We start from the raw sequence: 24305 nt of genomic DNA, 5'->3' as shown, positions 1-24305 counted from the left end.
AGAACATGCAATGCAACTTGGTGGGACTAGAGACTCATTTCTTAGAGGTTTGAAGCTCAAAGTTTGTTCTTTTCTGGAAGAAGGAACATTGTTTCGATTGCTTCTCAGTGGTTAGATGACTAAAGAACCAGTTTGTCAATGCAGCACTAAAATGCTAGATAAGGAAAAGTCTGTCTCACTATTCATACACTCATATCTACATACTTAAAATGGACATAAAGTCAATTTCTGAATTAAAAACAGGTGGAAATTAAAATATTGCTTACCTATCTGACCTCCCCAATGATTTTTTCTCATTACACCGCAGTCTATTTAACACATCAAACTGATGCTCCACCCTTAAAACATGACATTTGAATACTCCCACTGACAACTTGTACAGACACAAACAAAATATACCCAATTATGTATTTCAGAAGACATTAGTCCTAAAGCAAGGTATTCATGCAACTCCCGATTCAAAAAGCACTTCACAATGAATGTATAAGTCAACTTTATTTTTCAGAATGTAAAATGAATAGCCATTGAAATATTTACAGGACGAGACAACATTACAAAAGGTAGAAAAGACTAAAAACTAAAAAAGAAGCATATCTAAGACAAACTGTATTCATAAATGGAGTTTTTAAACTTCTGAAAGGATGAGAAACTTCTTTTTTTTTTTTTTACACAGTAAATCAGATTTCTTCAAGCTTACAAACCGGAGCATAAAAAGGTCCAATAGAAACAGTTCAAGTGAGCAGAGCCATATTCATCACATGGCACAAACTACAACTTAGTGAAGAAGTTACCTTCACAAAGTCTCAAAGAAACAAAAGCACCATGTGGACACTGACTTATGGACAAGATCTCAATCAGAGTCTGAGTCCAGGGTGTAGGAGACAGGTTTCCTGGCACGAGAGGGCTTGTCTCGTGCTGCCACAGGTGCAGGAGCTGTCGACTCCCCTTCCCCGTCTGAAATCTGGAAGCTGTCGTCCTCCTCCCACGTCTTGGTTTTCTACATGAACAGAGAATTTAATAGATTATGAAACCTCTAATGACTCCTTTGGAAATGAGAGCACAATGTGTAGAAACTGACCTTGGAGCCCACAGATGATTTGGCTTTGAGGCGTGACATGAGGTCGTCTGAGCTGCTGTCGGAGTCATCGCTCACGACCTGTTTCCGTTTGAGAACTGGCTTTGCCTTTGCCTTTGTCTTTGCGGCTGGAGCTTTAATTTCACCCTCTGAGTCACTGAAGTCAAATGAAGGATCTTTCTTGGCAGCAGTGTTGGATGAAGGTTTGGGTTTAGAAAGAGCTTCCAGGATGGACGGCTGTTTCACATCTGTAACAGAATTAAAGGCTGAAGTGAGAAGACTGTTAATCATATAAATCAGAAGGAAAATCCTAGAAGAAAATTAAGTGACAATTGTACAACTATTACGATTTATCTGAAAAATCTCAACCATGTAAGATCTGTTCTTCTATTTGTGTGACATAAACCACATCAAGCTGTTCCTAACAAGTCTGATCCCACTTGAGACAACAGGCTCGTCTGAATACCTGCAGCCTTCTTCTTGGATGCGGCTGGTTTCCTGGCGGCGGCAGGTTTCTTGGGTACAGCCTCTTTGGTGGTTTTACGTTGAGCTGGAGCCTTTGGTGCGGGGGGTGCTTGATCATCAGACGGAGCTGCAAATATCCATCAAGAACAAATAATTACACCTCAGACTTTTCTCAAGAGCTTCAAAACTAGTGTAACATGAAAATACTTACAGCTTGATTTGCTTTCAGCTTGTCTCGAGGTCGTTGATTTGCTCTTTGTCACCTTCTTCCTGCACAAGATAGAAAAGAGGAAATTGATTTGAGGTAAATTAAATTAATCTGACTGAAAAAGCTTTGCCGTGACAGGTCGTTTGACGTTTTGTACTTACGTCACTGGAGCTTTTGGAGGCGGGGCTGGAGAGTCCACATCACTGTCGGCTGTGGCGGCGGGCTCTGGGATAAAGCTGTCATCATCATCACTGATCACTGCTTTCCGTTTTGGAGCATCCTTCTTCCCCCAGTCATCAAACTCCTCATCTTCACTGTCGGACAAACTGTACTTCACCGCAGCTACAGCAAAAGACAACAGAAAGGCTCGGTTTAGTTCTGCTTGTTTACTGCAAGTTGTTTGTTTGAAGCACCAATAATATATATATATATATTTTTTTGCTTTTATAAAAATTTGAGTGAGTTGGTTTTACTAGATTCCTCAGTGGTTGCAAAGTGCCGTTTGGGATTAAGTGAGACAAAAGAGGCAACTATCCTCAGGAAATGAGCTTTATCCGTGTTTTAATTAAAAGATCCAAACATCTCTGGAGTGATTACATCTTGACTCATGGACTTTGTGGGGAAAGAATAAATATTTGCTAAGTGGTAATGTTATCCTAGTGAATTCACCTTTGGTTTTGCGTTGAACCTTTTCTCTGGGGGCAACAAATTCCTCTGCCTCCATGTCACCATCGGACAGAATGTCAGACTCATCGTCCGACCACGCGTTCTTCTTGGGCTTCTTGTCAACAGCCTTGAACTGAAGTGTGGTCTGTTTGCCGGTCGTTGACGCTATTGAACAGAAAAAAAGTGTTAAAGTCATCTTTAATAAAAGTGCAATGAAGCTAAATTACAGCACATCTTGGTACACCATTTAAAAAAGATTGCAATCTATAACACTTTATGGAGGTATGAATACGTTAATAAATTACAAGATACATTGTGCAGTCAGTCAGATCTACAATGTTCTCCAATAGTTGTGATGATAAAATCTGTACAGATCATGCTTAATGTATAACATATTTTTGTGGCAAATTCTGTTCTGTGGGCACTTTTGAACCGTTGACTAAACTCAAAATGGTCAATGAAACATTTTCTGCAGTATTTGTTCTCACCTTTACCCTTCCGCTCAGTTTTTACTTTCTTGGTGAGTCGAGCAGCCAAGCCCATCTCCTCGTTTGGCTGTGGAGTCTCTCCTTCTTCTCCAAACTCCATCTTCATGACTACGTTTTCACTCTACAATTACAGAAAGGGAATCAAGCAAAATATAACTTGCTGTACACACACACACACACACCACATTTCAATGACACTGCCATTGCACAAATACTACATTTATCTATCAAAGGTGGCCTCTCCTCCCTGTCTCACCGAGCAAGTGAATGAGACTGAGCTAGAGAATGAATAAAGAGAGTGAGCAGCGCTGGAGAGAACAAAGCTGTGAATCAGATAAATAAAACTTTTCTTTTGGATTGCTTCAATGTGGTTATATTCTAAACCACAAACCAACATGCTCACACCTCCTGTGCATTGCCAGACTTTGTGTGAATGCAGAGCTTCAACTTGTCCACTGTGGTGTCTCTGCTCTGTGTGTGTGTGTGTGTGTGTGTAGTTCAGCTATCAGCAAAGAGACACACCGACCTGCACCTCTTTATACAGCCATGGCACATAGACAGAGTTGCGCAGATGAGACAGCTGTAATCTAATCACAATACTAAAACTCGTGATTTCACACCTCTCGTGCTGTTACTAGCCCAGAAATATCACAAACTCAGCAAAATAATAAGAAAATACGTATAAGTGGAGTGGTCTCTATAGATAAATGCACTGCCACGCACTTCTAGAGGGTCATAGTTTTGATTGATAGGGATTACTTTTGTACAGGTCTATATAAAACAAATCCTGCATAGTATACTTTTAATAAAATGAGAATTACATCCAAAACTCTAAGATATGTATTCTGAGAAGACATACCTTGATTTTCTTGCCATCTCCTTTCTTGTTAACGCCAGCCTTCTTGTTAGCTTCAGCTTTCATGGTGCTGGTGATGCGTGGGACGACACGGCGACCCTGTGGCGTGGGCAGAGTCTCTTGCTTCACCTTCACTTTGCTTTTTTTGGTCCCCTTAACTTCGGGCATACTGGCGTTCTCCTTTTCTTTTGCCTCAATACGCTGAACAAAAAGGGAACAATTTTACAGTGACAACTCTGACTGTAACTAGGGATTCTGCACCCTTTAACTGAATTCATTCATTTTCCCCAGACATATATTTCTTGATCAATAGCAATATTCAGTGTTCAGTATGTCTACATTGTCATGTGGGATTGCTAATAGGATTCAATTAAGCCAGTTAGTTTTTCTGAAACTGCGGTGGAGATATCTGACAAAATGTGACTCACAAGATGCATGAATAGTGAACGAGTCAGTATGATGTGTTGAATAAAAGCCATTACCTCCAGTTCCTCAGAGAAAGCAGCAAGGTCTTCCTTCCACAGGTCAGATGGAGTCTTCTTCTTCAGGGTGTTCAGCTCTGTCAGCTACAGAACAGTGGTTGGATAAAAATAAATAAATTGTCAGCATAAAGTATTTCAATGTCACATTTTTTTATTTTTTAGTCTACAAGATTTCAGAATAGCTCAAAAGCATACCTTTGCATCCTTCTGTTTGCACAGCTCCTCTTTCTTTTCCTTAGTCAAGTACCACATGGGCATGCTCAGCAAGTAATTATAGTCTGGTCCACTGTTGTCCTCTTCTGCTTCTTCCCCCTCGCCATCCTCTGTCTCCGCCTCATTCTAAAGAGTAAATATACTATGTAATTTTGCTCAGCTGGCTGGATTCCTAATTCATGTAGCTGAAAGCCATTTTCACCAACACCTACCTTCTCTTGAGACTGCTTCCACGCCTTGACTGGGTCAGAGTCATAGCCCATCTCCTCCAGCATGCGGATCAGTTCCTTCTTTGGCTTGTTCTCTGTAAATAGAAGGATACTCTTGATCAAAGGAATTTAAAAATAGTGGACTCAATGTTATAATCTACATAACTCAATTTCAGAAGATGTGTGTCTTTTGAACTGAAGCCATAACAAGCTACTGACCAATGACCAAGGTGCCCTGGATTTTCTCCAGGATGAAGCGAGCCTGGTTGGAGAGCTTAGCGCTCTCTGCCCCCAGCATTCCAGCCAACCAGTCTTTTCTCAGCACATAATACTTCAGTCTCAACTCAAAGAAGACCTTGAGAATATCCTGCACGGACTCATACTTCTTGAGGCTGCCCACATGGTCAAACAGGACCTAAACGGTAAAACAAACACTAAGGTTGGTGACAGGCTAAGCTATGGTAAGACATCCTTGCCATTTCATGGTAAGGTGTAAAAAAGTCTTGATTCATCCTCAGTCACAAGAACATACTAGATATGTGCATTTTTTTGTGGTATCATTTACCATAGAGTTACAGGTGAGAGTATTCTGCAGCTTGAAGACTTTATGGAGACCAGCAGCCTCTGCCTCCCTCAGCTTCTCTGGAGCCATTTTGACCACAAAGCGAACAGTGCTGTCGGTGTGGTATTCCTTGTAGTCCGTGATCAGAGGAGGAACCTTCTCTGTGCCATTCAACATGGGCTCCAAAACATTCTCCTTGTAGGTCTAGACCACAGACAGGAGGATGAAATAATATAGAGGTCATTAAAATGAATAAGCCTCAGTTAAATTTGAGTCTATGTTATGAACGTCATTAATGAACTTTATAGAACATCATGAATATATCCACAACAGAAAGGACAAGACTTTAGTGACTAACCTGTGTCCAGGTTTTTACAGGCAACTCAGAGATCTCAATTGTGGTGTCATCAATAATTGACACTTCTCCACTGTTCATGTAGTGGTTGTCCAACAACTGGTCAATTGTGCCTCTGAAGCCTTTGTAGTTTGGAAGCTATTGGGGAAAGGCAACACACAAACAAAATGCTTTTTAATCACACCTGCAACTTAAGTTCACTACAACACAAAGCAACCAGTCATATCCTGGCCTCACCATGGGCAGAGGCTCATCTCCGTTCAGCATACGGTGGATGTTGTTGACGATCTCTCGTATGTCGAAGTTGGGGATTCTGCTGGCCCAGCCTGTGCCGATACCGTCGCTGCCGTTCACCAGCACAGTGGGGATGATAGGCATGTACCACTCTGGCTCCACACGCTGGTTGTCATCATAATTGTACTTAAGCAGGTTGTCATCCATAGATGGGAAAAGAAGGCGGGCCAGAGGGCTGAATGGACAGACAGTTGGGGGGATATTTTTAGATTTTGCACAATATACCTATGCATATGTTTGTAATTTTTTTAAACCAACTTTTGACAGTGCAGGTCAATGTCACACTAATAAGATCTTTAGTGTATTAAACCACCAAATCAGATAGTATAGTAAATGAAGTTAAATATTCGTAATTTGGGATTTATAAACATCAAATTTGTATTTTACATGTCAAGACTTATTTTTGCCATCAATTCTGTGACATTAATTCCACCACACTTTCTCAAATTTGGTGGATATGTACCATAAGCCAGTAGGTTGACATCAATTGTAGTTTGTTAAAAGGATGCTGACCTGAGCATGGTGAAAATGTATCGAGGGCTGGCGTAGTCCTTGCCACCATGCAACCTGGTTCCAAACTGACCCTGAGGCTGCAACAGGTTCAAGTTGTTGCTTCCCACAAAGTTCTGGGCTAAACCAATAATGGTCATCATCAGAGAAATCTGGGGAAAAAAATGAAGGTGATTAAATCAACAGTACTGCAAAAAAAATAAAATACTTTAGACTATTAAAAGATAAAACAAATATGTATACCACCCCCCAAAAACAAAACAAAAAGCTGTTTAAACCCATTAAGAACCTGGCTGATTCAAGTATAGTTATCTCACCTCTCCATGGTGGTAGGCTGACATCTCAGCCACCGAGCCAGCCAATTGGGCCACCTTCACTTCACGCTTGTCATTTCTCTTGAGACAACAGAACAGCACCTTCCTTTGGCCTGGCTTCAGACCTGACATGCACAGTCAAATGCATACACACATAGACACAAACATTAGAGCAGTTTCTAATCCCAGCATACAGTGTTCCTTAGAGTTAGAAATGTGTTCTTGGTTTTTACAGTTGTTTCACGCACCATCCACCAGGCAGGGAATTGACCTCTCATTGTCAGAGTTGGAGAAAAGCACCAGCTCCTTGTTAACAAAGTCATTGTAGGAAAGGGATTTGAGGGCCTGACCATACAGGTAATCCTGTGAAGAGACAGCAAAAGGTTCAATTTAACAGTAAACAGTAATAAAGCACATGTTGTTCACCAGTAGTTGGAAGATCATAGCAACGAATAACTAACCTCTGGCAGATTGTGCTCCTTGCGCTGGCGCCTGTCAGTCATGAACCTAGTGAGCCACTCTTTCCGCTCATCCACTTTCTTCTTGCTAAAGGCCTAACCAAATGACAAAGAAGCAACATTTAGATATGGACAAACAAATTACTAAATATATCCTGGCCAGAATGTTTGATATAACTTATAATAAATCATGTTGTTATTTTCTAAATTTGATGTGATCACCACCAGTTTTAAATCACACTGGCTGAGGAATGAATTGAATAAATGTGTGATATCTTACAAGGGTGATAGCCTCATCGTCTTCAGGTCCAGAGTACTTGAATGGAATACGGTGCCTCTGCATATCAGCAAAGTACTCCTTCGCTTCCTGGGATGTGCTGGTACCCAAACCTAGTTAGTAGAAGACACCCCATTAATTATAGAACTTACAATGAGGTTTTAGACCAGAACCATGACATTGGCCAGGTATGAAGGGCTGCTTACTTGTCTGTTATACTACCACACAGGGGTTTGTAACAAACCTTTGTAGTATTTGATTTTCCAAGATTTGATGTTTGGCTGACTGGCCTTCCATGCATCGAACTCTGGGATACTGTAGAAAGACATCTGAGTTTTCTTGTGCGATACCTAAAGAGAGATACAAACACATTACAGCAGCTTTCCCATACAAAATACAGTTCTGTGGTTTCCATGATTTTGACAGCAGATGGCAGTGTCGTAGCAAATTCAGGGACTCAGCATGTTACAACTGCCATCAGTGCTGGAAATCAACATTGCTTTACGTTGAATAGCATATCTCCATATCTTTTAGCTACTTTCATTAATTTGGCAGGTAACTAAATTAATTGGATGGGAACAAACCAGGTAAAAAAGGGAAAGTCTGGCCAAAACATCCTTTGGTTTTATTGAGACATTTTGTAGGAACATATACCTTGATGATGGGGGTGATGAACTCTTCCAGGAAGCTGTGGCGCAGCAAGGATGGCCAGTTATGGTGGATGAAGTTGATCAGCAAGCCCTTAATGTGGGATCCATCTTGATCCTGTCATAAACACAGTGATACATAGAGGCTATTCATATTAATCTAACAAAATCAGTAAAGATTAATAGTACTTGCATTTTAACATGAGACACTGCACCTATAATGAAGTGAATGATGACCTCAAAACTATACAAAAATGCAGACAGGCTTAATGAAAAGCAGTTTTTAACAGGTGGTTTGTGACAGCACTAAAAAGAAACTAAATTAAATGATGAAGAAAAGTTGGATACAATAAAAAGCCAAGCAAAACAGCATAGCACACCTGATCTGTCATGATCATGAGCTTGCCATAACGCAGTGTCTTAAGGGACTCTGGATCGCTGTAGTTCTTCTTATACTGCAGGCCGAGAATTTTAATGATGTTGTTGATCTCAGCGTTCTCCATAATCTGTGAAGGAAGACCACACCATTTCAATTGTCAACTGCTTTTTTAAAGTATATTACAAGCAGATTATTTACAAGACAGAAAACATCTTATATTATTGATTATGATATATATAGATTATATCTTTTCTTGTTACATTGGTGCTTAGTGACACCTGGACAGGCTAAACATGGCAGCTGCCATTGAAAAACTCTGCTAACCTGTTTGTGTGAGGCCTCCCGCACATTCAGCAATTTTCCTCTGAGAGGAAAGACACCATAGCGGTCCCTGCCGATGACACCCAGCCCAGACACAGCCAGTGTTTTGGCTGAGTCTCCTTCAGTAAGGATTAGTGTACAGCCTATGGAGTTCTTGCCACCTGCCAGAGGTAATGGTTATCACAGAATGATGGTCACCAACATGTCTGCTGATAAAGCCAGACTCTATTAAAGTTACTATTATATAGTACCTGCATCATTGGCATCATCCAGTTTAGGCACGCCTTTGATTTTTGTGTGTTTGACAGCTGAGCATTTCTTGTTGAGCTGGGTTTGAGCCTTGAACTTCACCCAGTTCATGATACTTTCCACAATTCCACAGGAGGTGGCCTGTGGAGAACAGAAAATGATAAGTTGTTAGCAAAGTGAAAACAATTGTGAGGGGAAGACTGCAATACTAGTCTTTTATTAGCACCTGTTTGATGAACTTGTCACTGAGAGGACAAGTGGACCCAAAGCTCTTCTGTTGCAGAGTCATGTTCTCTTTGGTCTGTGAGTCAAAGGTGGGGTTCTCAACCAGGCAGTTGACAAACAGCCAGATGTGGTTCTTCACCTTGAAGGAGAGGAAGTAGGGCATATGTGATTATTATGATGTGATCTGATAACAAAGAAACAGTTTGGGATACTTTTCATTCTGCTGTTCAGTATTGCTCCAGCAACTATAGCAGCTATGTAATCACACAATTTCAGCTTCATAAAAACAAGATTTGAGTTTAGAACATAAAATTTACCTGGAAAGGCTTGACCGTCACCCCAGCTTTGTTCTTCTTTTTCACCACATCAATGAGCTTCCCAACCACCTGGTCGGCCACATAGTCAACGTGCCTCCCACCCTGGGGTCCAGAGGACAAATATAAGAACCCATTTACAGAATAAATATCATAAGTCTTAATCACAGTGACACCAAGTGGCTGGGAGAGCAGCCAAACTTGTACTTAGCTGCCAAGGAAAGCTGGTCAACTAGTTTAGCAAGCCTCAAAATGCTTTATAGCTGCTCTAAGATGTAAATTTAAAAAGGGCTGACAAAAATCTGATCAAATTTAAGTTGGCACTCTGTATTCTGGTAGACTAATCAAAACATTATTTTTATTGGTTTGGCATGGAGGGTAAGGCCTACACCCACCGTTATATATAGGATAAATAGATTAAAGAGGCTCTAATACACTATGACATTACCTTGGTTGTAGCAATACTGTTGACAAAGCTGACTTGCTGGAAACCTTTCTCACTCATGGTGAGACAGACCTCCCAGCGTTCATTGACAATCTCATGAATGACCTGGAGTTCTCCACCCAGCTCATCCACCTTGTCCTTCAGATACATGTCCACGTAATTACGGAAACCTGTGATCTGGAGCACAAGACATTACCTTAGTCTTAACTATAACAGTACACTGATCAGTAAAATCTAAAAAAATGGAAAAAGTGAAAACCCAAGTAGGCAATGAAAAGAATGGTAGAATAGGAGTAATGTAGTTATTCCTGTTTGTTCTATTTGAGATACTAATTGATACATCAAGTTTGTTTTAATTTTTAACATGCTAACTTACTGGAAGCCTTGCACCATTGAAGAACACACGAACACCCTTGCTGGCGCCAGCGATGTCATATGCCCTCCTAGTCATCAGAGCCACTATATCTTTGTCCAGGGTGCTCATTTTAAACTTGAGCAGATCTGGGCGGAAGGTAATGCAAGTGAATTCCTCCTTGTCAAATGATTTGATCTGTGCATCTCCAGCCCTGCCCATGTTGTCATACCAAGTCTGTGAAAAACATGGACAATAATAAATGTACTTTTCCCCGACAAGTGTGATTAGAAAGGATCAAACGTTGCTCAGTCTACCTGCTTGAATGACTTCTTTGACTCTTTGCAGGCAGTCTCAACGGTGAACTTTGTGCTAAAGATGTTGCAAAGCTTAGCACCATATCCATTACGTCCACCTAAAGAACAATAATTGGTTTAGTATGGGCTATAATGCTGTGCTAGCGAAACACGTGGCTGTAGCTGTTTCCACACACCCACAGTTGTTCCAATTACATTTCCTGTTACATAAATCAGTCTACTGTATGTGCAGTGCACTGTCCTTATAATAAAAAAACAAACGAGTCCTCAGAATTACACAATTAGGCTTACCGGTGACTTTTTTCTCGCCATCGTCATAGTTACTGGAGGTGAGGAGCTGTCCAAAGATGAGAGCAGGCACGAAGACTTTCTCGACCTTGTGCTCCACCACAGGGATACCCTTGCCATTATTCCATACACTAATTGTGTTGTTTTCACTGAAATGAAAAACATACATTCATGAGAAACTTTGATAACACTGAGGGCAGTAAAATTGGATATATGTTAGGACTATTCAGCAATCTAAACACAGTGATAGTACCATAAGATATTTTGTGATCTTAAATTGGCTGTGCAATGATGCCATACTCACACATCAATGTTGATTTTGATGCAGGACATGCTCGCATCCCTCTGCTTATTGTCAGCTGCATTTACTGGGGGGACAAAGAAAAACAAATTATCAGTATCGTAGGCCGTCTGTGAGATGTTAAACATTTAGTCTTTTGTATGGAGTTAGATTTGTTTCATAATGTTGTGTGTGTGCAGATCGACAATCTGTGTGTAAATGTGTAATCTGTAAATATAAACACCTTCCACAAATACAAAAAAAAGATTTGTATACTCACAAAAATATTTTGCAAATATAAAACGGATCTGCAAATACACAAACAAATTCCACAAATATAAAAAATACATTAAATTAATTTACAAATAAATGAAAAGCATTTGTGAACTCAGTTTTTATTTGTGAATCGAAAAAACATTTGTGGATCTCAGTTCTACGCTTGTGGATTTGCTTTTTACACACACGGAGTTTTGAAACAAACTTTCCGCCGGTCCGAACGAAAATCCACTCGTATCACTCGGCTATTTTCGGATAGCAAGCGATCGCCTACTGGTTACGTCATTTCCGCATATCAAAGTAAGAGCACGCAGTCTTTCTATGAGCTTTTTAAAATGTTTATCAGCGATAAGTGACGTGCATTCATGGTTTCATGTTAATGTCATACAGTGATTATTAGTGTGTGTTTATTTGTTCTATGTATATTATCTAGCACACACTTTCATATACACTTCTGTTTGAGTATGAAAGGCACCAGGATGCTTGTGGGCAACATTCAGACAATTTTTATCGTTAAACAATAATAAAGAATAAACACAGCTATTCATAAATCAGAATGAATACAAATGTAAAATATATATTATTATTATTATTTTATTATTGTTTAATGATAAAAATTGTCTTTTAAATGCTGTGCTGAAAATGTCTAAATCTTAAAACCCATAACTTTCTACTGATTACACTAGTATTGAAAGGTTGTGAAGAGATGTCTGGATGTCAGTCACCAGCATCTTCTACAGGGGCCCTCTTTACAGGTTGGATTGTTATGACTTCTGGTCTATTTACAATGCATCTTAATCATATTTGCAATGTATAAAATCCTGCACCCTGTTCGTTCTCCCAACCCGCAACATGAATGCTTACACATAGACATTAGAACTACATTAGTAAGAGTCAGTACACTACTAATAAGATGAAGTGCGTTGTGACTTTTACCCATCTGAAAGAATAAATGAAAAATATAAAGGATGAGGTGGCTGATAACTGCTTACTGAAGAAGCAGCCAAGCCACCGTTTTAGAGAGCTGAACGTTGCCCACAAGCATCCTGGTGCCTTTCATACTCAAACAGAAATGTATATGAAAGTGTGTGCTAGATAATATACATAGAACAAATAAACACACACTAATAATCACTGTATGACATTAACATGAAACCATGAATGCACGTCACTTATCGCTGATAAACATTTTAAAAAGCTCATAGAAAGACTGCGTGCTCTTACTTTGATATGCGGAAATGACGTAACCAGTAGGCGATCGCTTGCTATCCGAAAATAGCCGAGTGATACGAGTGGATTTTCGTTCGGACCGGCGGAAAGTTTGTTTCAAAACTCCGTGTGTGTAAAAAGCGAATCCACAAGCGTAGAACTGAGATCCACAAATGTTTTTTCGATTCACAAATAAAAACTGAGTTCACAAATGCTTTTCATTTATTTGTAAATTAATTTAATGTATTTTTTATATTTGTGGAATTTGTTTGTGTATTTGCAGATCCGTTTTATATTTGCAAAATATTTTTGTGAGTATATAAATCTTTTTTTTGTATTTGTGGAAGGTGTTTATATTTACAGATTACACATTTACACACAGATTGTCGATCTGCACACACACAACATTATGAAACAAATCTAACTCCATACTTTTGACATGATACACATTGTGAGATAGTAAAAGCTTTTTACTTACCAAGGATCTCATCAAATATCTTGTAAAGCCCAGGCACATATGTCACATCACGGCAGTTCAATCCAACACCCTCATCATACACCCACATTTGCTACAGAAAGAAGCAAAATAGTGACTATAAAGTTTGAGCATAAACTTCTGTAATATTTAATCTGCACTGAGAGAAAAGTTCTTCAGGAAAGTATCTATTAACAGGTCATTAGCTCAGGACATGAATAAAGGTTTGGTAAAACACAAAGATCTGTGTGACTTCCTACCTGTGTGACAGGCTCTACAGAGCCAATGTAGGAGTCTGGCCGGAGCAAAATGTGCTCCAATTGAGACTTCTTCTGATAGATCCGCTCCACTGACATCCGCTTTGGATCTTTCTTTGTCTTTGCCAGAGGCTTGTTTTCAAAGAAGTTGTCCTGTGAAAGACATGGTTATCTTTAATATGAAAACATCTTTACATTTTATTCACAAGTAATTACTTTTTCAGACAATCGGAGGTCCGTTCATGCAAGCAGAGCACTGAGTACAAAACACTTGCTTAAAGTTGCTGGACCCTCAGTTTGTTTATTGCTGAAAGACACTTTAAAAAGGAGCAGATGCTTGATGATGACTATAGAGTCAGGACCATGGTTTGCTGGTTACAGACACTTTTATTTACTCAGTACATACCAAATGTAAAACTAGCCACATTTAACTCCCCAACGTGAGGTAACATTTTCACCATTTTTTAATTTTCGACAGTTATGACCAAATAATCCCCCAGATAATAACTATGACCAAAGTAGAGCAAATGAATGATGTTAAAGACACGTTATTAATGTTAAATAACACCGGATACCCCAGACAAAGATAAGAAACAGGGGTTGACCTCATATCTCAACGGTTAGAAGCAGATTTAACGTGTAAATTAACACGTTAAATTGTTTGTTACCGACATGACATGTTTACGTTTTCGTAATCAGTGCATTATGCGTTTTAACATCACACACTACGAGTAAACGTCATATATTATTAACGATGCACTAATTAGGACAATACCATACTAGCCACATTAGCATGTACTAGCTAACTGTAGTCGTTGCTAGCGTGTTTCTTTTCGCGGTGCTACCGTTAACTGAACGAGATATATAAGTGACAGTAACGTTACCTTCAGCGGCTCAGCCATTTTGTTTATATTTACTAAGAAACGCCGGTTCTTGAAATATAGACTACGTTTCTGACTACCTAACCAACTTTCAGCTAACTCCTAACAATAACTGCAGCCTTGGGCGAGGACCTGTTTGAAAATTTGAAACTGGCACGAAATCTCTGGCGCCAGCGACATCGACCAATCAAACGAAGGACCTCTTGAGGTTTTCCTCCAATAAGACACTTTAGTTAAGCTCCTTTCGAGTACACAACCAATTAAAAATGAGAAAAGAGATGTAAGCCCGCCCTCACTGGCTCTGACCGCCAATCAGTTTCCCCTATTTGAAGTGCATAGAAAGAACAGAGTAGTTTGGAAAATGTGATAAATTCAGTAAATATATATACATGAGGTCATCTTAATGACGGGTAACGACGTAAGGGACAACATGAAGTAATTATTTGTCATGCTTCCAAGACATCAGCTTACATTGTCCTGTAGCACTCACATACATCAGCTAAAGAAAATATTGGAAATTCAGAAAAACTAGATCAAACCCCTTTTTTTCTCCAAAATACAACCACAATTATTATCTTCATACGTTTATACATCTACACAAGCCCATACACGTTGCACACATTTCTTTAGTAGTGCAAGTTTATGAACAGTAATGTGTGTTTTATTATATATATTGCAGTACACTGGATAAATGAAACAAACACTGTGAGGTTGAAGTGCTGATTTTCAGTGTTTGCAGAATAATAGGTGAGCTTTGACAAGGGCTATGATCCACACAGCTCAGTGGATATAAATGAAAAAGCCTATAAACCAGCGCTAGTCAGCACTAAAACATCATAATACAGTACATACAGTGCAGATCCATTTGCTGCACTGTATGTAGGCAACTGTCCATACAGTGCAGCAACAAAATAGCTCTACAAAAGAGCCCTTTTTTGAAAATGTAAACCATATTGGGGCTCTTATGGACAATGCTGTTGATTTACATTTTGGAAATTGTAAGATGCAATGATACCCTACTAGAAACTCTAAAGGTCAGGATATCTTTGCCTTTGTTGCTTGGATTTTGACGATTCTTTATTCTTGAATTTTATGGAACACCAAATTGGTGAAGTGCCATGTTCACAGTAACATAAAGAACAGCTCAAGAGAGAGTGTGGATGTTTCACAAAAGTACATGACTTTGGTCTTAGTAAAAATGTATAGACTTCTCTAATTCCAAGTAGTTCCCAACTTGTAGGCCTAACTTAATTGATGACTCATTCATGGCAGATTTATGGATATCACACAAGCTACTGTGCAACACTTTTTTGTAGCATTAATATATTATTTGAATACCAATATGCCAGTTGTCCAATCCTGCAGGATTAATATAGATCAGAGAAACTACAGCTGCATAACACATTCAGAATGAAAAGATTTAAGAAAAGTTGAAATATTCAACACTTGTGCACATTTCATCTTATATCTTGTCTTGCAGCTATACCTACAAAGTCAAACTATTTCAAGTCAATTTATTTTCAGAATAATCTAGATTACAACAAAGATTGATTCACCAGAAATTTAAAAGTAATCACAGTTCATGATACATACTGATCTAAAGGTTTCATTGTCTTAAAGGTACATTTCCAAATCTGTTACATGGCCACATTGTCTGGCTAATGGGGTCATTCCAGTGGTTCAGACAAACAAGCCTGCCATTAGTGGTGCTTCTGACTTGGCTCCTTGAAGTTGGTGAAAGATTGTATCCTGGTAGGGGGTCTGTCTCTTCCCCTATACACCCGTCCCTGCCAAAGAGAAGATAAATTCATCACAAAATGGGAGGAGAAAGTGGAAAATGGAAGAAAAGGATCCACGCTGGCGCTTTCAATATCAGCTAATGATTATACCTTGTTCTGTAATGTTTTCTGGGAAAGCAGTGTCCCTATTTTCCCAAAGTGTAATTTAAAATTTTCTTCATTTATCAATATCTCCTCCCAACACACACACACACACACACATACTTATCTCTCTCCCTCATTTCCTCCAATCTCTCTGTCAGACACGCATACAATGCAGTACATGATAGCTGCCTAAAAGCTATTTAGTGGTTAATGGGTTTATCTCCCCCAGTGTGCTGTTGTAGTTTCATGATAGCCCTCAGCTGATGTATTTTTGCAGCAATGTATAGTCATGCAGAACTTGCCTCGTGTATTACAGCCGTATTTAGTTGATATGAAAAGATCCAGTAGTGCAGGATTTAAGAAAGCACAACAGAGAAAAGAAAGAAGATTTTGTTCAACACTAAATCTACATGGATCTTTATATATCTGTTCAGGTGGCTAGCAGTCAATGGAAATGCAGTAACCTGATTTATCTAACCATTTTACCAGTCTTATCTCTTTTCCTCTGCTATGTTGCCCACTCATCTGACCTTGGCATGATAATAATAGGGTTGAGGAGATTGAGCTGTAGGCCTAGTTCAGCTCAGCAGATGTAGTGGAGTGTATGTACACGAATACACCCACAGCTGCACACATGAATGGAGGTGCAAAAACACACAAATAGGCAACAGTTTGATTTGGCACCACTAGGAAGACAGATTTATCACCTTTAGGAAATATAAAAGAATGTGCCAACTGCCCCAGCCTCATCCTTATTCATATAACACAAAGGAATGAATATGGTGTGTTGGAATCAGACGCGAGCTGCACCTCATCTCTGTTATCAAGCCTTCAGCAAATACTCAGCCCTGCCACTTCCACTCTGCCAGATTGTAGCCTCTGTTTTAGTCAGTGTTACTATGCTTCAAGCCTCTTGGCCTGTTGTTGCTTGTTTTCCCGTGCCTAACCCTGTTTCCTGTCTCCTGCAGTTCCATTTGGTCTTTCTAGGGCCTCTGTCTCCAGCCCTTTCTGATAAAAAAACAAAAAAACAACCCAGTTTAAATTACTTTAAAACTTGTGCGGTCTCCCTCTTTGTCTAGCTCCTCGACCCTGGGCTATGACACCCTCGTTTCATCTCATCAAGCCTGCCCTGGATCTCTGCTCTTCCCATCTTTCAGCCCAAATCTTAGCCCCAGGTTCCCAGCTACCAGCTTCCAGCCCAAGCCTCAGTTCCTGGTCCCTTGTTTCTAGCACCAAGCTCCAGCCCCAGTTTCTCAGTTACCAGTCTGCATTACCTTTCCCCAGGCTTTACAATAATTACCTTGTTTCCTTTTCTCCTTGGCGTTGATTCCCATCCTTGACAAAAAAGACAAATTAGATTCTTCTTAACTGGACCTTCAAAATATATTCCATCACTTCATCAAAACTGTTCAATTTTTCAAAGAGACTCTGTATAAAACATACAAATAACATAAAAGATCAGCAAAACACAATGATCAGATTATTTCACTTTTCTACCATTTGGGTAAAATACATTTATTTGCTTTTTTGCTGAGCGTTAGATGAGATTTATAGTGCTCTTATAGGCTATATAAATACTAAATATGAAGCATAGGATTGAGACCTTAGCTCAGCATAAAGACAAGAGGAGGTGGGAAACAGGTAGCTTTGTCCAAAGGATACACAATTAAACTATCAGCAAACTCACAAATTAACAAATTGTTTTTAAAAATACACAAACTGAAACAAATATACCTCAGTTTGTGTATTTGTGGGTTTATAAGGAGTTTTGTGCCATATACATATACACATATGACCACCTACTATACGTATATAAAGTAACATGTCACTTTTTCTTTGCCATGTAATATTTATGTCGGCACTACTTGCACTCTTTACCTGTGTGCACTATTTGTATCCTGTTTACAGATCACAGAAATAAATTCACCTCCATATAGTCATTCCTTGTGTGTCTTTCTGAAGATTGTGTTGATTGTGTTGTGTGTAAGATTCTGATTTTGATATGTCTGACTAACGCACAGTAATGACAAGGCTCCAGGAAGTCAAAGAAATACTGTAGACATGTGAATAAGCCCCCAAAAAACACAAACTGCCAGCTACACTTTGGTTTTGTACTGATTAAACAAATGAGATGTATTGTGCTGATCAATGTGTTTGTAGAGGACCTGGTAACTTCAGACTGAGCCAGGCAGTTCCTATCAGTTTCTAGTCTGTGTTACCTTAGCTAACAATCTCCTGCTGCTTTTAACTTCATATTTGAGAGTGGTATTGATCTTTTCATGTAACTCTCAGCAAGAGTGCGGATAATTTGATTTCTCACAATACCTTGCTTTTCTTTTATAGTCAAATCTATCTATTTACATTATACATTCTTTTAGGCAATTTAAGAGGACACATTTTTGTCATTTTCAAGTCTGACATTACTATTCTAATCCTATAACACACTCACGCAGATTTCTTCTTGTCTAATACTAGTGGGCAGTTTCAAAGAGAGAATACTATGTACTTTGCATCCAAAAATAGTTCTCCATCTGAAATGCTGAGAGATGTTAGCAATGTAGATCGACACCCGCGGTCTAAGTACCACCTGCTTTCCTGTTTATTTATTGATGACCCTGTGTTTTCTGAGGCCTGATGCAGCTAGACTGTTGGGTAAGTGGGGGAAAAGGAAACTTGATGTGCCATAGATCTGTTGATATAGCTTAATGCAACTTATGTAAAGCTATTCAAAGTGTCTCCTAACTGCAAGCCCATTTTTAGGCCAATGGTTAGGTACTCACATGAGTCAAATAACGCCTCAGTTCTTCCTCAAAGGTAGGATTGAGACTTTTTGCTCCATCGTAAGTTTAAATGAATTTGCTTGAGTTCAGCTCAATGTTTGTGAGTAATTATTTCTTGGCAAAGACTAATCCCATTTCTTCCTGTGGGTGTTAGATGATCGACAGGAAGTAGATCATGTGGAGCCCAATGTGTGCACTGATATCAAAACACTCAATTACAATGACACGATGATGAAAAAGAGACATTTTTAATATTAAACTACGGCTACATGTCCACCGTGAGTAATTGGCTCTCTTAATTTTTAGGTGTTTGACAGATGAAATGATTAAAAGTAGAAAAACAAACCTTGAAAACTCAAGCTATGCAGAATTTGTGCAGAACAGGACAAATATGAGAAGAGCAATGTAGATGACCCACAAAAAGCACCTGCGACTTCTTAAATGTAACTCATGAATTATTTATTGTCTTAACATAACCTTTGCAGGACTTCCAACAGTGTTAAGGGAAGAAAATAACACATACAATAAACCTCTAACACACAGCAATGAAGGATATTCACTCTGTTTTCTTTATGGGTTTGTGTTTTGACCATCACATTTCCAGCAGTGTCCTTAGAGGTCCATAACATGACCTTTAAGGTGAACACCCCTCCCTGGCTGTCATTGTGAATAAGTCTGAGAGACACAATGAAGGAGTGAGAGTTATTAATTACTTTTAAAGGGCAGTGGAAAACAGCTTTAACCACCTCTATCCTGTTTTGGTAGGCAACCGAAGGCAACTGTAAAAACTTAACATTTAAGATACCATGCTTTAAATTCAGTGACGCCACTCTAATGATTGTTCTCACTTACTGTGAGAAATGTGACCACGGGGTGTTTCACAGCCATGACTGTTATACATTTGCAGTAGATGAAATGCCTTATTTTCACAGTATACAAAGTAAGTAAAGTTTTCCTTTTTTATAACAGGTTTTCTTCAGCAAGGTCACAATTAATATGGATTCAAGGAAGCAAGCATATTGACTTTCAGGCAGAGTGAAAAATAGAATACCTTGACCTGACTTGACTGATTGAGATCAGAGTCAATGTAAGCATAAATCATGACTGTGCCTGTATCAATTACGTTCAGACACCATTTGTTTCACCATGTTGTTTCCAGAGTGAAATATCTGAACTATTAGATGGATTGACATGAACATTTCTACAGAGTTTCATGATCACCAGAAAATGAAACCTACTGACTTTACCGATTACCTCATTTTTCCTGTAACGCCACCATGAGGTTGACATTTGTGGTTATGAGTGAAATTTCTCCAAGACCTCTGAATGGATTGCTGCATCATTTTAGCCAGATGTTTGTGATCCCCTCAGGATAAATGTAATACATTTGGTGGTCTGACTTTTCTTGTAGCTTTGTCATCAGGTCATAATTATTATTGCTCCAATATTTTGCTTTATGACCACAATATTGTAAAACAAAATACATTCTCAGCCTCAGTTGTAGCTTGTATTTAGTGGTTTAGTACCCTAAACCATTCTCTTGAAAAATTATGTTTTGTTTTTTTTGAGCTACAAACAACATCAGCCACTTGTAACATACCAGAGGAGCATGATATCATTCATAATCTGCTTTTACTTAAAGATTCAAGGCTCCAAAGCTTGTGGTTTGAAGCTTTTGACAAGTCTCACTTAGCCATATTTCTGTCAGAGGAGAATTCAACAAGGTTCAATTAATTTCTACAGCACTTTCATATTCCCTGTCCATTGTTCCCTTAATGTCAGTTGATATCATACTTCAAAGACTCGGCTCCTCACAGGGAAGATGAGGTGAGGTGACCCCCCTGTTACTGGCAGTGGCAGGGAAATCCTTACAATACACCTTTCTTACATGTTTTGATTAAAGGGTTCAAGACATGCAGGGAAATAAATAAATAAAGAAGGGTAATGTTGTATTCACAAAGACAAGCCAGGACTTTGATCTTTGATCAGGGACGAGGAGTAAGCTGGGAGCCAGACTAAAGAGACAGAGTACGTGTGTTTCTATGAACTTAGGTATATATGTGTGAGCAGGCAAGACAAAGTGAGATAGACAATGAGGGTGAAAGAGAGATAACTCATTAATATGAATCCTATTGTTCCACTGCAACTCGGAGCATACAGAAAAGCCTAATGGCAATACATTCTCACCTTGGTGAGGTGACATTGTAGAAGTTTTAGCACAAGCATTTTCTCAGCCCAGCTTCACACTCAGCACTTTGACTCCATGGATAACTGTTCGCTTGCAGGTATGCCACCTGCACTGGTATTAGAGTAAAAAAGATGAGAGTCTGAGCCAGCTACGACTTTCTTGACAGACTGGAGAGGAAAAAAGTACGGTAGGGGTGGGGGTGGGGGGTAGGGGGGGATAACTTTGATCCACTTGAAAGTACAGTCTATCAGGACTAATGCTTGGTTGATAATGCATACAAGCTGCCAACTGCAGCAGAACATTTGAAGTAATCCGATAAAGCTGGCGAAGACTGATTGCCAGTGCACTCTCCTCTGTCAATGAGGAAAGTAATCCTATTTTCTGCTGTTTCACTGTCATATGCTCTCTCACCTATCTGATCTTCCTGTAATTGACGAGAACAGTCTCATGACCGCAGGGTTGTCAAAGCAGTGAATGCAGAGCTGCAACAATGAACACAATGTTGTACAGTATGTGTTACTCGCGGGGACTGAGATACACCACTGTGGTGGTTTTATTTATCAATCAATCAACCCTGTCCAATGAGACCAAGGAAATACAACCGTCAACAGTCTGTAAACAGTCCAACCAATGTAACTAGTAACTAGTAAAGTTATTTAGAGGGTTAAACATTATAGTAGCCCAATACAACTGACTTTTGCATTGTGGAGCTGCATCTCCTGCCAGTTGTTCTAGATGTTCCACTATTAAGTTTACAATGAGATGAGGAAAGTGACAACCAGAGAAGTGATGCAGATTTTCCTATGTTACACACAAGGACAGTTTAGTATTGAAAGAACTGGTTTTGTAATTAGTTTTTATAACTGAACTGTTGTAAAGATTTTTTTCCGTTAAGCAAAATTTTATGGCAAACTAGGTTAAGTCTTCATAGATAGATATACACAGTTGAAAGAATAAGAGCATTTATTCAGGGATGTGAAACAGATATGTTATTAAGGATCAGTATGATCTGACTCTAATTGGTCACAATATACACATGTAGCTGCAGTTGATCACACATAGTCTGCCACCCCAGAGCACCAGGGAGGGAATTTGGGTGGAGCAACCTACTTTATTGATTTTAATTCCATTAATACCATATGACTGGCTGCTTGGCAGACTCTCCTAGGTCAGTGCCCATACACGTCTGTTTTTATAGTGCATTTAACTGGGCTTCCTTATCGGTTGGCAGCAGACAGGAAAAGGGCCTGGAGACGGCCAAAGATCCACAGCCCTGGTAGCCAGGCTGTATGTTTGAAACAAGAAGCTTTAAATCAAATATGATTAGTGTGGGCTCCCAACTCAGTCATTCCATGTGCGCTTTGCACAGTGTATGAGATCACTTCTGCGTGTGCGTGTGAGAGATGTGGGGGTGGGGGTACTAAGTTGGCACCTGATGCATGTACGTTAAAGCCGTTTCACTTAAGAGTAATCAACAGATGCATTGAAATCAATCTAATCATGCCATCACAAATTTGCATGAATGCATTTCCAAGATTCAAATCCTTCCGGTAACGTAAATTATATCCAGCCACTAAGGCGAGTTCTGTGCGTAAACGCATTGCGCGCCATGTGTCTGCCATTTTAAACATTGCATAATATTATTATTTTTTGGTCGTACACATGATATACCGCCATCAATGACAGGCTTCCCGTCTGGCAATTTGCGCCGGCTCCGACAATGTTGCCTAGTTTTCTGGTTGCGTGGAAACTGAACGGCTGCACTGAGCGAGCCCTGAACTGTACACGCATTTCCAGTGGCGCGTCGCGGCTGCCAGAGCGGCTCTCAGCACAAGTTTAATGAGCTACTAACAGACCTGATGGAAGCCAAACCAAAATATTAACCGAACCGACTTTTGGGGAGCGCTCTGGACGATTTTTAGGAGGACACTTTCTGAGAAACACATCATGAGAAGGAGAGGAGAAGCGGCAAAGACGTGAGTATGCGTGTATGTTACTGATCTTTTATACAGTCTATGATCAAAACGCATGTTATTCCTTGTGATATTGCCTGCTCCTACACAGTTTAGATACATAAAAGAGAGCATGTTGGTACGGGTTTCTAAATGTGACTGGTGCAGAAAACATTAATTGGATGGTGAGTCTGTTTAGGCTATTACTGACCTAACAGGATGAAAGACAAACTTATCAATGGTAGCCTCTCAGTTCCCGGTTATTGCTTATGAGCAAGAATTTATGCTTGTTTGGCCTTTTTTTCATATTAAATGCCCTCAGCTTGTGATAAATATAAATTAAAGTTTGAAAGTAATGGCTCAGTATGGATTGAAGTTATCTGGAGAAGATTGAAGTTAAGTTAATCTTGAGATATTTTCACTATGACATCAAACCTTAAATAATTTCCAACATGCATTAAATGCCATTACACCATTAACTGCCCTGGTGAAACAGGGTGATTGCATATTGCTCTATAGGTAAACTCAACCAGATTGTTTTATGGGGGCAAAATGGAGTCTTCAGGTACAATGGAAATCTGCCAGGCACCGTTTTGTGCTCAAAGTGAACAAAGAGAGCATCCCCAGTAATGAAAATGGACACTGAGTGAGGTGGTCAGGAGTGGATGGAGCTAAGAGCCCTGCAATCTGATTATAGTTGCATTGATAACCTGTATTTTAAGTTAAATATGTCGGTGTATGGCTGTGATGTAATTTTGCCATAAATAGGTCAGATTTATACATGAAAAATATCATGTCACAAAACATATTCATTTATGTTGCCTTTTAATGCCTCTGGTGTTTAGGTTTGAGTGCAAATTACTGCTTACCATCCAAAGATGCCAATGACTTATCAGTGCAGCACTGACAGCAGCAAATTTATGAAGCAAGACACTGACCTTTGGCTGCAAGAGTGCTGTATTTATTGTGTAAATTAAAGGCAGGACAGTTATTTATCACAGAAGTAAGCAATGACTTTACAGACACTGACGATGCCCTCACCTGATTTAGAGGTCCATTGATTTATTGTATTTACGGTATAAGGAGGTAAGAAGGGCTGTGTTTGTTGTAAGGGGATAGGCCATTAGTAAAATTAAAGTACACCCCCCCCCCCCC

At 39.4% G+C, this 24305-nt stretch overlaps 1 protein-coding gene across 1 annotated transcript; it reads right to left on the bottom strand.

The window, feature by feature from the left end:
• Positions 1-553: 553 nt before the first annotated feature.
• On the bottom strand, positions 554-13615 carry top2a (DNA topoisomerase II alpha). The gene is made up of 34 exons (XM_053340932.1): positions 13470-13615; positions 13213-13303; positions 11274-11337; positions 10973-11118; positions 10682-10779; positions 10389-10601; positions 10016-10189; positions 9571-9672; positions 9255-9392; positions 9031-9169; positions 8783-8940; positions 8460-8585; positions 8087-8197; positions 7677-7782; positions 7436-7545; positions 7159-7251; positions 6946-7060; positions 6701-6822; positions 6387-6535; positions 5817-6048; positions 5583-5717; positions 5228-5428; positions 4882-5077; positions 4666-4757; positions 4436-4579; positions 4241-4324; positions 3762-3959; positions 2903-3023; positions 2418-2579; positions 1910-2090; positions 1752-1810; positions 1542-1667; positions 1079-1323; positions 554-997 (listed from the first exon to the last, which is right to left on the bottom strand). Exons 1-34 carry the CDS (start codon positions 13563-13565, stop codon positions 851-853), a joined length of 4674 nt encoding a protein of 1557 aa, XP_053196907.1. The 5' UTR covers positions 13566-13615; the 3' UTR covers positions 554-850.
• Between the last annotated feature and the right edge of the window lie 10690 nt (positions 13616-24305).

Source organism: Scomber japonicus, chromosome 20 (assembly GCF_027409825.1).
Source record: "Scomber japonicus isolate fScoJap1 chromosome 20, fScoJap1.pri, whole genome shotgun sequence".
NCBI lineage: Eukaryota > Metazoa > Chordata > Actinopteri > Scombriformes > Scombridae > Scomber > Scomber japonicus.
The sequence above is the reverse complement of the archived record's forward strand: the minus strand, read 5'-3'. Positions and strand labels throughout refer to the sequence as shown.